This window comes from Netta rufina, assembly GCF_964035555.1.
Source record: "Netta rufina genome assembly, chromosome: 22".
Taxonomy (NCBI): domain Eukaryota; kingdom Metazoa; phylum Chordata; class Aves; order Anseriformes; family Anatidae; genus Netta; species Netta rufina.
Window position 1 is genome coordinate 1465630 of NC_140146.1, and position 13171 is coordinate 1478800.

Below are 13171 nucleotides of genomic sequence, written 5' to 3' on the forward strand. Positions count from 1 at the left end.
CCCCGTGTCCCTGCGTGCTCCCCATGTCCCCACGGTGCCCCCACATGTCCCTATGGGCGTGCACAGAGGTGCCCCCCGGGGTCCCCACGCACCCACATTTCCCCGTGGGTGTGCACAGAGGTGCCGCCATGTGTCCGCGAGTGGAGGTGCTCCACATGTCCCCACGGTGTCCCTGCGTGTCCCCATGTCCCTGTGCCAACGCACGGAGTTGCCCCCAAGCTGTCCCCGCACACCCCACGTCTCTGTGCACCGAAGTGTCCCCAGGTGTTGCCACGCGTGCACGAGAGCTGCTCCCCACGTCCCCACACCGTCCCCGCGCCCCCCCGTGGGCACGCACGGAGGTGCCCCCACGCTGTCCCCGCGCCCTCCGGTGTCTCCGCGCACCGAAGTGCGGCCCAGGCTGTCCCCAGGTGTCGCCACGCGCCCGCACGGGAGCTGCTCCCCACGTCCCCAGGCTGTCCCCACGCCCCCCGTGGGCACGCACAGAGGTGCCCCGCGTCCCGCTCCCCCCCGGCGGCCCCGTGTCGCCCCCCGGGTGTCCCCGGCTGTCCCCGTGCCCCCCGCCCCCCCCCCCCCAGTGTCCCCACGCGCCCCTGCGTGCACGCGCGGCGCTGCCCTCCCCGTGGGCGCGCGCCCCGGTCCCCCCCGTGGGCGCGTGCCCCGGCGGCCCCGCCCAGATCGGCGGGCGGGCCCGGGGCCGGGGCCGGGGCCGGGACCGGGGCGGCGGCGGCGGCGCGGAGCGGGACGGAGCGGGACGGAGCGGGGCGATGGGGCCGCCGGTGCCCGCCGCGCTGGGCGCCCTGCTGCTGCTCGGTGCCCTCGGAGTGAGTCTGGGGGCGGCGGGGAGCGGGGCCGGGTGGGAGCAGGGGGGGGGTTCCCCCCCACACCGTGTACCGGGTCCGGGGCTGGGGGTCCCCCCCCCCCGTGCCCTGTCCCGTGGAGGAATTCGGGTCCCCCCGCCCCTCTCCCTCGCCGTGCGCTGTGCCCCCGCGGCTGGGGACGCCGTCCTGACCGCCCCGTCCCGCGGGGGAGTTGGGGACCCCCCCCCGCACCCCACGCGCAACTGGGGACGTGGGGGAGGCGCTGCAACGCCGGGGAGAGGGGGGCAGCAACCTGCCCTGACCCCTGCGGCACCGGGGTCCCCCATGGACCGGGGGGAGTTGGGGTCCCCCCGGGGGCTGTGGGGTCCCCCTGCCCCATCCCCAGCCCAGTCAGGGAGTCGGGGTCACCCACGGAGTGGGGGCGCGTGGGGCCCCCGTGCCTTGTCCCTGAGGGAACTGAGGTCTTCCTGGATTGGAGATGGGGGTCCCCACCACCCTGCCCCATCCCATCTGGGAATTGGGGTCCCCTGGCCTTTGGGGTCCCCACCATCCCCCAAAGCAAGCAGGGGTTCAGGCCGTGACCACGTGGGACCCCATAGATCCCACGGGGGGCACATGTGGGAGTGCATCCTGTTTTTGGGGTACTGCGGACCCCCAGGGTCCCCCCATCCCCCTCTCCCGCCCTGGCTAAATTTAAAGGGTGACAGGCAGCACCGGGCAGCCTGTAAAAATAGCGTTCCCGAAATACCCCCGGGGCTGGGGGGGCCACCAGTCATGGGGGGGCTGCCTAGGGGGGTCCCTTGGGTACCCCCAGGGGGTTCAGGGTGCAGGCTGGGGCTGCTGAGATAGGGCTGGGCCTGGTCCCCAAATCTAGAGGGGTCCCAAAGTGTGGAGCTGGGGGGGTTCCACCGGGTGCTGTGGGGCCCCCACCCGTGCCGGGGGGGGCAGCGGGGTGGTTTGGGGCTGGGACGCTGCCCGGGGCGGAGAACAGAGGGGCCTTTCTGCTCAGGGCCATGCTGGCAGGGCCGTGCCCCCCCCCCCCCGCCTCCACAGGGCAGAGGGGTGACGAGGCTGGGGGGGGGGCTGCGGCTTTGCACCCCCCCAGCCCTGCTGCCACTGTGCGGGTGAGGGGGGTCTGGGGACAGCGGTGGCACCCTGTTGGGGGGGGGGGGGGCACCAAGCATGCTTGGGACACCCAGGAATGTGCCAGGGTGAGGGAGGGGGGGGCACCAGCCCTATGGCACCGTGGCGTCAGGGCCAGCCCCACCCTCCCGTTAGGGGGGGTTTGGGGGCTTGGGGGTGCCCCCCCCAAAGTGTCCCGCGCCGGGAAGGGTTAAGGCAGGCGCGGGGAGAGGTCAGGGCAGGAATGTGCGATAGCATCGGGCCTGGGGGCAGGGGCGGGCGGGGGGGGCACGGTGGGGCACGCACACGCGTGTGCACGCACAGACACACGCGTGTGCCCCCCGGCTGTGTGCACGCCATGCCACGGGGGGGCTGGCACCCGCATGGCTTGTGCGCAGCCCTGTGCCGTGCCGCCCTCGCACACTTGGGCTTGCACACGAATGTGCGTGCCGCTGCGTGTGCTTGCACGCCTGTGTGTGAGTATGAGCGTGCTGTAGGGGATGGCTCTGCACGTGTGGGGCCTTCAGCCTCGCACCACCCTGCTGGGGACCCCCGGGGACCCCCTGGGCTCTGCCACCGCCGCATGTGGCCCTGTGCGCTCCGGGCGCGCTTTGCCCCTGCCCGGTCACCAACTCCTGCCGCGGCCGAACGCTCCCATCGCCAAAGATGGCCTGGCCAGGAGCAGGCCGGGGAGGAGGAGGAGGAGGCCGAGGAGGAGGAGGAGGAGGGCGCCCGCCCGCCTGGGTCGGCCGCCAGCCCGGCGTGCCAGCGCGCCTGGTCCCCTCGCGTTCCCTCTGCCCCGAAACGCGGCCATTCGGGATAAATTAGGCAATGCAGAGCGGGGAGGAATGTGCCCGGGGGGGGGCACCCTGCTCCCCCCTCCCTCCGCTCCCCCTCTCCTCCAGCGGGGTTCAGGCTCCCCCCAGCCAACACTCCCACCCTGCAGCTGTTTTTGCCCCCAAATCACTGGGTGGGGGGGAGAGTCGGGGGGGGTCAGGCAGCTGCTGCCGTCCCCCGGGGGCGTCCCCGCCAGCTGTGGCGGCACGGGGGGGGGGGGATTGCACCCCCTCCAACCCCCCCCCAGCCCACAGGCGCTCAGCACCGCAGCCGGGTGCCCTTGGCCGGGGAGGCCGGCGGGTGGAGGAAGCTGGCGGGGGGAAACACCTTTTGGCTTGGAGAGCTCCGGCCTTGGGGAAACAATGGGGCTGGGGGGGGCGGCTATTAATAACCCCCCCCGGTTATTATTCCTGGCCCCTCCACGGCCGGGGCTTCCTGCGCGCCGGGGCGATGCGTCACCCCGCGCTTCCTCCTCTTCCTCGCCCAGCCGCCGCGGTGCAAAGGGGGGGGAGCACATCCATAGGGTGGATTTATAGGGGGGGCCCTCTGCGGTTCGGGGCGTCGAGCAAAGCCGCACGTGGCACCGGCGGACGTGACAGCGGGGTGGTGCTTCCTCCTCTTCCTCCTCCTCCTCCTCCTCCACCTCCAGCCGGTGCTGTGGAGCTGGGGGCCCCCGCACCTCATTTCCCCGGTCCCAATGGAGGCCGGGGCAGGATTTGGGCCAGTGAGTGGAAAATGTGAGCGGCGGCGTCCGGCCGGGCGCTCTGCCCCACCGGGTGAGCCGGGCGCCCGGGTGCCGCGGCCGGGGCCGCTTCCGGTAACCCGAGATGGGTCCGGGCCCCCCCGCACCCCCCTGGCGCCCGGCCCCGCCACCGGACAGCTGGGCTGGGGCTGCCGGGGGGGCACCATGCCCGCCAGGCCCCACTGCATGGGGGTGGTGATGGCAGAGCACCCGCAGGCTCAGTGCATGAGTGGGAAGCAGCGGCAGAGCACCCTGACACCTGCAGCGTGTTTGGGGGTGCAGGGGGGGGATGGCAGAGCACCCACCCCCTCAGTGCATGTGTGGCCGTGGAGCACCCACAAGCTCGGTGCATGCATGGGGGCACCAGCAGAGCACCCCCACACTCAGTGCGTGCACTGGAGGCACCAGCAAAGCACCCACAGGCACTGTGCATGCATTAGGGGGCACCAGTAGAACACCCCCAAACTCCATGCATGCATGGGGGGGGGGTCAGCAGCAGAGCACTCACCAGCTCAGTGCATGCCTGGGGGACCTCCCCTCATGCCTCAGTTTCCCCCAGTGCACCCTCTATGCCAAGGCCAGCAGCGGCACCTGCGGGGCGTCCCCTCCCGCAGCTGGGTTATTTTGGGGCGCCCGCCGTCTGTGCAGTGGGGGGGGGGAACGCCACGATTCCCACCCATTGTGCGGGCGAGCGGGTAAATCCCCCCCGGGCTCCGCGCCGGCCCCCAGCGCCTGCTTAATCCGCCTGCGCTTGTTTGCACAGCAAAGTGCTGCCCCGACGGATTCCTCCTCACCAGCCTGCACGGGTGCCAGTGTGTGTGTGGGGGGAGCGGCCCTCATCCCCCCCCCCCGGCACTGCGGGAACCACAGTGGGTGCTGGGGGCACCCAAGGGGGCAGCCGGCAGGGTGCTGGTGCCCGTTCACGTGTGCACATGGGGGCATTGCAGTTGCAGGGTGTGGATGCGTGGTGCTTTGTTGCTGTGCATGCAAGTCCCCGTGTTGGTGCGTGCACAAGGTTGTGCAAGTGCACACGCAAGCAGCCCTGTGTTGCTTTGCACACACATCCCTGCGTTGGCACATGCGTGGCAGTGCAAGTGCATGTACGTGCCCCATGTCACTGCACTTGTGGTGGTGCAAATGCACATGCAGACATTGCCGTGTCGCCATGCACACGTGTCCTTGTGTCAGTGTGCATGTGCACCAGTGCAAATGCACTCGCATGGCACCACATTGCTGTGCACACACATGCACGAGCCGGCATGCGCACGCAGTGGTGTGGATGCACGTTCCCGGCCACACGCCGCCGTGCACGGAGCACTCACCCCCGTGTCAGCACACACGTGGCGGTGAAAGCTCCTGTGCATGGCCCCATGCCGTGGTGCACACACGTCCCCCCACCGTGCACAACCTGGGTGCAGCTGCACATGCGTGTCCCCGCGCTGGGGCCGTGCTGGGCGCAGGAATGCGGTGGGTGGGCGGCGGGGGGGGCGCGAGATGAGCTCATCCCCCCCCCCCCCGGCTCCCTCTTCCCAGCCGCGCCGGCCGTGGTGACTCCACCGCCCAGCTATGCAGCCCCGGCCCTGCCAGCAGCCCCGGAGCGGGGGAGCCCCGGTGACGTGGCCTGGCGGTGATGGCCATGTGTCCCCCCCTCCAGGTGACCCACAGTGCCAGGGGCCTGGCCGAGACCACGTTCCCTGAGGACACGGTGGCCGACCGCGTTGGGGTGCGCGCGGGGGCGGCGGTACTACGCCCAGCTCTCCGATGACGAGGACCTGCTGGCAGATGAGGCATCCGGGGGTAATGTGGCACAGGGTGGCACTGGGGGATGCACACGGGGCTGCATGGTCCCTGGGTGTCCCCGAGGGCTCACGGTGTTGCTCTCGCAGATGGCAGTGGGGAGTACGGCAGCGGTGACATCCTGCTGGTGGCCGGGAGCCCCTCGGTGCCTGGCGTTGGGCTGGCACCCACCGGTAAGGGGACGCCTCTGGGTGGCACCGGTGCCCGCGGGACACTGCGCTCCTCTGCGCTGCGCTCAAGCTCTGTCTCTTCTCCATCCTCTCTGCTCTCCTTCCTCCTCCTCCTTCTCCTCGGCGGGCAGTGCCCGTGCCCCCGCCAGCAGGCATGGTGGTGGCCGAGCCCGAGGATGACCCCCCGCTGAGTAAGTGCCACTTCTTGTGACCCCCCCCCGCCACCTTCCGACTCTTTCTCAGTCCTGTGGGCTGGTTTCCTTCAGTGGCGGGGGGCTGGCTGATGCGGGGGGGTGCTGCTGGGGTTGGGGGTACCTGAGGGGTATTTTTTGGGATGCCAACACCCTCTCCTCTCCCCCCCCCCCCCCCCCAGTTTATTTCCGGGCGCTGGTGAACTTCACCCACAGCATTGACTACAGCCCCCGGCTGGAGGATGCCAATTCAGATGAGTTTCGGGAGGTCTCGGAGGCCGTGGTGGATACTGTGAGTGGGGTGCACCGGGGGGAACCCCCAGCCCAGGTTTTGGTGGGGGGCACCCAAGGGTGCACCCTCACCGCCCGTGCTTCCCCTGCTTCAGCTGGAGTCAGAATATTACAAGATCCCTGGGGACCAAATGGTCAATGTGGTGTTCATCAAGTGAGTGGGGGCATGGGGGACAACGGGGAGGTTTGGGGGTGCAGGGGAGGTTTGGGGAGGATGAGAAGATTTGGGGGTAATGGGGAGGCTTGGGGTGCAGGGGAGGCTCAGGAGGGATGGGAAGGTTTGAGGTGCAGGGGAAGTGTGGTGGGGTATGGGGAGGTTGGGGGACATGGGTGTATTTGGGGTGCAGAGGAGGTTTGGGAGGGTGGAGAGGTTTTGGGGTGCAGGGAAGTTTGGAGGCAGAGGGAGGTCTGGGGATGAGATGCTTTGGGGAGTGCAGTGGAGGTGTGGGGGCATGAGAAGTTTTGGGGTGAAAGGGAGGTACAGGGTGCGGGGGAAGTTTTGGGGGAGCAGGAAGTTTTGGGGTTACAGGGGGGTTGGGGTGGGGGCTTTGAGGCGCTGATCCCCTGCCCACAGGGAACTGGAGGGCAGCGTCTTCGTGGAGCTGGATGTGGGCTCGGAGGGCAACGGGGACGAGGCGCAGATCGGGGCCGTGCTGCGGGACGTGGTGGCTGCTGGCTCCATCGCCTCCTTCGTCACCTCGCCCGTCGGCTTCCAGTTCCGGCGCCTGGGGGCCGGTGAGCACCAGGGGGGCACGGAGCACCCCCCACCCTAAACCTCAATTGTGGGGCCACTGGGGACAGCACGGGGTCCTGCGTGCCAGCACACCTTGAGCCCCCCATTTTTTGCCATTTGCATCGTGATATCTAAGGGCGGGTGATGGGGGGGACAGGACACAGGACACCCCCCCTGACAGTAACCCCCCCCGTGCAGTGACCCCTCATCTGCGCCCCTGCACCGCCCTGGAGTTCTCCTGCGGCAGTGGCGAGTGCATTGCCCAGGAGTACCGCTGCGACCGCCGCCCCGACTGCCGCGACGCCTCGGACGAGCAGGGCTGCGGCGAGCCCCCCCCGGCCACCTCCCCGGCGCGCCCCGTGCCCCCCAGCACAGCCCGGCCCGCCACCACCCGCCCGCTGGTCACTGTCCCTGCCACCACCCGCCGCCCCCTGCCACCCAAAGCTGGGTGCCGGCCGGCCGAGGCCACCTGCGCCGATGGGCGCTGTGTGCCCCGTGACTACCTCTGCGATGGCGAGCGCGACTGCGCCGATGGCAGCGACGAGGAGGACTGCGGTGAGTTACCAGGGGGGTGGCGGCGGTGGCACCCCGGGGCGGGTGCTGACACCCTGCCCCCACCAGGCACCCCGTCGCCCTGCGAGCCCAATGAGTTCAAGTGCCGCAATGGGCACTGCGCCCTGAAGCTGTGGCGCTGCGATGGGGACAACGACTGCGGGGACGGCTCAGATGAGACCGACTGCCGTGAGTGTGGCTGGGAGCGGTGGGGACGCGTGGTGACATGGCTCCGGCTGATGGCTGCTGTCCCTTGTAGCCACCAAGGCGCCTGGCGCGGCGTGTGGGCCAGACCAGTTCAGCTGCGTAGCCAGCGGGACCTGCATCCCCGCCAGCTACCACTGCGATGAGGAGCCCGATTGCCCTGACCGCTCCGACGAGGTTGGCTGCAGTAAGTGGCACCTGGGGTCATGGGGACACCGGACAGGGGTTGGGGACACCATGTCGTGGCACTGTGCTGGGGACACCGCACCCAAGTGGGGGGGCGCAGTGATGAGGACAGTGCGCTGCTGCGCACGGCTGGGAGACGGTGCTGGGGACACTGCGCCCAAGCTGTGGCATGGCTGGGGACCCTGATGTGGCACCGTGCTGGGTGCCGTGCTGGGACACTGCGTCCTCAGGTGGGGCTGGGGACCCTATGCTGGTGGCATTGTGCCACGGCACGGTGCTTAGCACTGTGCTGGGGACCCTGTGCCCAAGCCATGCCGTGGACTCTGCCATGGCACCGTGCTGCGGACACTGCCAGCCAGGTGGGGCAGGGTTCCCTGGGCTGGGGACCCCGTGCCCAAGCTGTGCCGTGCTGGGGTCCCTGTGCCGCGTCACCCAGCATGGTGCCATGGAACCCCCACGTCCCCTGAGCTGGGCAGGAGACCTCGTGGCGTGGCACCGTGCTGGGACGCTGGGGTCCCCGCAGCCGGGGGCGCTGGGCGCAGGGGGTGACGCGCGCCCTGCAGTGCCGCCGCAGGTGGTGACGCCGCCGCGGGAGTCGGTGCAGGCGGTGCCGGGGCAGACGGTGAGCTTCACCTGTGCCGCCACTGGCGTGCCCACCCCCATCATCACCTGGCGCCTCAACTGGGGGAACATCCCCCCCAGCCGCAGGTGGGCGGGGCCCCGGGAGGGGCGGGGCCAACGGGAGGGTGGGGCCCAAGGGAGGGGCGAGGTCAAGGGGTGGGGTGAGGTCACGGGGGGGGGTGGGGGACATCTCCCCATGGGGCTTCTGTGTGGGTGGGGCTTGCAGGAGGGGTGTGGCCAACGGTGGGCGTGGCGTGAGGTTCAGGGAGGGGTCTGCAAAGGTGGGGCTCATGCAAGGGGCGTGGCTGTGGGGTGGGAGGAGCTTGTGGGGGCGGGGCTCAGCAAGGGGCGGGGCCTGCTGTGGGTGGGGGCTTTGCAAAGGTGAGTGCTGGGGGCGGGGCTTGCAGCAAGCAGCAGGGTTGTGCCCAAGGCTGGTCCTTGCGCTGGGTGGCACGGTGTGCCGGGCACCGAGCGTGTCATGCACCAGGTGTGTCATGCACCAGTTGTGTTGTGCACCGAGCGTGTCGTACACCAGGTGTGTTCTGCACCAGGTGTGTCGTGCACCACGCACGCCAGGCACCAAGCGTGCCAGGCACCAAGCACACCGTGCACCAAGGATGCTGTGCACCGAGTGTGCTGTGCACCCAGCACGCCATGTGCCAAGCACGCCGTGCACTGAGCGTGCGGTGCCGTGAGCGTGTGGTGCAGTGAGTGTGCCATGCAGGGTGTCCATCGTGAGCGAGGGCGGGCAGGGCACACTGACTATCCGGGACGTGAAGGAGGCTGACCAGGGCGCCTACACTTGTGAGGCCATCAACACCCGCGGCATGGTCTTCGGCATCCCCGACAGTGTCCTCACTGTCACCCCCCGCCCCGGTGAGCATCCCCAGCTGCCGCCACCTCCCCGTCCTTTGCTCCTGTCCCTGCGCCCTCAACTGATCCCCTCCTCGTCCCCGCAGGTCCCTGTCCCGAGGGCCACTTCCAGGTGACGGGCACATCCCGCTGCCTGCCCTGCTTCTGCTTCGGTGTCACCACCGCCTGCCGTGCCACCGCCCGCCACCGCCACCGCCTGCATCTGCGCTTCGACCGCCCTGATGACTTCAAGGGTAAGTCGCTGGGACAGGGGGACAGGGCGCAGGGAGGGGGGCGACACACAGGGCTGAACCTCTCCCCACAGGTGTCAATGTGACGGTGCCATCAACTCCGTCCCTGCCGGCGCTCTCGGCCACCCAGCTGCATGTGGATGTGGCCACTGAGGAGTTCCAGCTCCTGGACCTGTCCCGGCGCTTCCTGGCTCTCGATGCTTTCTGGGCGCTGCCGGCCCCCTTCCTGGGTGACAAGGTGACCGTGGAGCAGCAGCAGGGCTGGGGACACCCCGGCACAGCTGCTGACACCGCGCTGCCCTTGCCAGGTGGACGCCTACGGTGGGGCGCTGAGCTACAGCGTGCGCTACCGGCTGGGCCGGGGGCCCCCTGAGCCAGCCCCCCGCCCCGACGTGCTGCTGCGGGGCCGGGGCCGCCAGCTCCAGGCGCGCGCTGGGGACACACAGCCCGACATCCTCAACCAGCGCCGCATCCCCTTCACCGAGGTGGGTGCGCTGGGGATGGGCGCTGAAGGGCGCTGACGGGTGCTGGTGGCACCCTGGGGTGACGCCGGTGCTCACCATCCCCACAGGACAACTGGGAGGATGAGACGGGCGCTCCGGTGAGCCGGGAGCTGCTGCTGATGGTGCTGCAGGAACTGGAGGGCATCTTGGTGCGGGCAGTGTATGATGGGCGCATGGCCAGCGTGGGGCTCAGCGACGTGGCCATGGATATCACCAGTCCCGGGGACACCGGCTTGGCACCTGCCGGGGATGTTGAGGAGTGCAGGTGACTGGCGATGGCCTGCGGGCACTGGCAAAGCAACGCACCCACTGGTGTGGTGTCACCAGCGCAGTGCCACCGTCATGGTGCCACCATCACACCTCTGTGTCCCCAGGTGCCCCGTGGGCTACATGGGGCTGTCATGCCAGCGGTGCGCCACCAATTTCGAGCGGGTGCCGCAGGGACCCTACCTGGGGACCTGCTCGGGCTGCAGCTGCCATGGCCACTCCAGCACCTGTGACCAGGTCTTTGGGCACTGCCTGGTAAGGACAGGGACATGGGGACAGGGGACATGGGGCCGGGGGCTCAGCCACATGGCAGTGCCACCAACCCCTATGCCATCCCCACAGAACTGCCAGCACAACACGGAGGGTCCCCAGTGTGAGAAGTGCAAACCTGGCTTCTTCGGCGATGCCACGCAGGGCACGGCCACCGCCTGCCGCCCCTGCCCCTGCCCCTACACTGAGCCATCCCGCAGGTGGGTGCTGCCCCAGGAGGTTTGGGGGGGGACTGGTGGCACATCATGGCCCCATGTCACCATCACCTCGCTCGCAGGTTCTCCGAGTCGTGCTTCCTGGACACAGATGGCCAGGCCACCTGCGACGCCTGCGCCCCCGGCTATGCGGGCCGCCGCTGCGAGAGGTGGGTGGGCAGGGGGTGGTGAAACCCGGGCTGGGAGCATGGGCACCCCGGCCCCCTCCCACGGGCCCCTGTCCCCATCCTCCCCCAGGTGCGCTCCAGGCTATGAGGGAGACCCCATCCAGCCAGGCGGCAAGTGCACCCGCATCGGTGAGTGCTGTCCCGTTGTCCCCCCGTGCCCCCCCAGCTCTGCCCGTTCCTCACCGTCTCTCCCCGCAGGCCAGGAGCTCATCAAGTGCGATACACGTGGGGGCAAGGACGCGGTGGGCGGCACGTGCCGCTGCAAGGTGTGTATCCACCTGCCCCAAACCCGCAGCACCCAGGCTGGTCCCTAGAGCACCCAGCCCTGTCCCCCATGGCACCCAGTTCATTTTCCCCAGCACCCAGTTCCCCACGGCATCCCTGTGGCACCCAGTCCAATTCCCCAGGGTTTTCCAGTCTTCCCATAGCACCCAGTTTGTCAGTCCTCCTGGCACCTAGGTTTCCAGCCCCCTGCAGCACCCAGTTTCCCCATCCCCACAGCACCTGTTTTCCCAGTCCCTGTCCCCTCTTGCAGCCCAACGTGACGGGGCGGCAGTGTGATGAGTGCGCGGCCGGGACCTTCCACCTGAGCGACACCAACCCCGACGGCTGCCTCAAGTGCTTCTGCATGGGCGTCTCGCGGCAGTGCGCCAGCTCCTCCTGGAGCCGTGACCAGGTACCCTGTGCCATGCCGTGTTGTGCTGTGCCGTGTTGTGCCATGCCTTGCCAAGTTGAGCTGTGCCGTGTAATGTCATGGCATGCCATGTTGTGCTGTGCCATGTTGTGCCATGCAATGTTGTACTTCGCCATGCTGTGTTGTGTTGTGTCATGTTTCACTGTGCCATACCAAGTTGTGCTGTGTTATGGCATGCCATGTTGCACCATGTCTTGCCACATTGTTACACCATGTTGCACCACACCGTGCCATTTGTGCCTTGCTGTGTCATGCGATGTGATGGTGCACCATGCCATGCTGTGCCGTGCCATGTTGTGCTGTGCCGTGCTGTGCTCTGCTGTGCCATGGTGCACCATGTTCTGCCTTGTGCTGTGCCATGTTGTGCACTGCCAAGCAGCACCGTACCATGTCCCATGCCCCTGTCCCCCACCCCTGCAGGTCCGTGTCACTGCCGAGGAGGTGTCGCCACTGCACCTGACCAACCTGGCAGGCACGGGGACGATGATCAAGGGCTCACGCTTCGCTGCCCCACGGGAGCTCGTCTTCTCCGACTTCTACACACTGCCCCGTGACGTCTACTTCTGGGTTCTGCCCACGTCCTTCACCGGAGACAAGGTGCAGTGGTGGGGACGGGGGGGGGACAGCAGGGTGTCCATGAGCCCGGCTGAGCCCTGTCCCCATGCAGGTGACATCGTACGGGGGCGAGCTGCAGTACACGGTGACGCACCGCGCGCCAGCAGATGCCCAGCCACTGCAGCGGCAGCCTGACGTCCTGCTGCAAGGCAACGGCATCTTCCTGGAGCACTTCTCTGATGCCACCCCTGTGCCCGGTGTCCCCACCACTGTCACCGTGCCCTTCCGTGAGGTGAGAGCTGGCATCCCCCTGGGGTGGGCACTGGGGCTCTGGGGACACATCAGTCACCGCGGGGCTGTGCCTGCAGCACGCTTGGCGCCGGGCAGATGGGCACGAAGCCACCCGGGAGCACCTCCTGATGGCCCTGGCCGACATTGATGTCCTCATGATCCGCGCATCCTACACAGACCAGCCGATGGAGAGCAGGTACCGGGGTGGCGTGATGCTGGCTGGGGACAGGGGACATGCGGGCAGGGCGGTGGGGACATCCTGTCTCGCCCTGCAGGCTCGCTGATGTCCGCCTGGACGTGGCCGTGCCCCATGCCACCGGCCGGGCACCAGCGCTGGAGGTGGAGGACTGTGCCTGCCCCCCCGGCTACCGCGGCCCCTCCTGCCAGGTGAGCCCCCCGCTGTCCCCATGGCTCTGGGGATGCAGCTGGTGGCTGACACCCATCCCTGTCCCCACAGGACTGCGACGTGGGCTACACCCGCAGCACCAGCGGGCTCTACCTGGGCACCTGTGAGCGCTGCCAGTGCCATGGGCACGCCGACGAGTGCCATCCTGAGACGGGCGAGTGCCAGGTGAGCCCGGTGCTGGCATGGGAACATCATGGGGGGCATGGTGGGGACCCCCTCGCCGTGCCAGCATCTCCCTCTCCCCCCAACACCAGGGCTGCCGGGACCACACGGAAGGCACGCAGTGTGACAAGTGCCAGCCTGGCTACTACGGCGATGCCACCCGTGGCACCCCGGGAGACTGCCGGCCCTGCCCCTGCCACGGGCCCCACACTGACACCCAGTAGGTGCCCCCCACCTCCTCCCCGTGCCCCCAGGGGCCACCAGCTGGGGC

The 13171-nt window shown here is 69.1% G+C and overlaps 1 protein-coding gene across 1 annotated transcript in view; it reads left to right on the forward strand.

The window, feature by feature from the left end:
• Positions 1-767: 767 nt before the first annotated feature.
• HSPG2 (heparan sulfate proteoglycan 2) overlaps positions 768-13171 on the forward strand; it is a gene marked incomplete at its 5' end in the record, with an annotated part of 35112 nt that continues 22708 nt past the window's right edge. The window contains 29 exon segments of the mRNA XM_084300253.1: positions 768-824; positions 5177-5242; positions 5244-5319; positions 5409-5492; positions 5621-5680; positions 5863-5972; positions 6067-6125; positions 6546-6706; positions 6903-7259; positions 7326-7445; positions 7516-7647; positions 8210-8354; positions 8992-9143; positions 9227-9373; positions 9445-9608; positions 9679-9855; positions 9942-10138; positions 10248-10395; positions 10483-10610; positions 10688-10774; positions 10863-10921; positions 10991-11058; positions 11328-11468; positions 11907-12083; positions 12154-12333; positions 12410-12528; positions 12608-12719; positions 12790-12903; positions 12993-13120. Of these exon segments, the coding sequence (XP_084156379.1) occupies positions 768-824; positions 5177-5242; positions 5244-5319; positions 5409-5492; positions 5621-5680; positions 5863-5972; positions 6067-6125; positions 6546-6706; positions 6903-7259; positions 7326-7445; positions 7516-7647; positions 8210-8354; positions 8992-9143; positions 9227-9373; positions 9445-9608; positions 9679-9855; positions 9942-10138; positions 10248-10395; positions 10483-10610; positions 10688-10774; positions 10863-10921; positions 10991-11058; positions 11328-11468; positions 11907-12083; positions 12154-12333; positions 12410-12528; positions 12608-12719; positions 12790-12903; positions 12993-13120 (3725 nt within the window).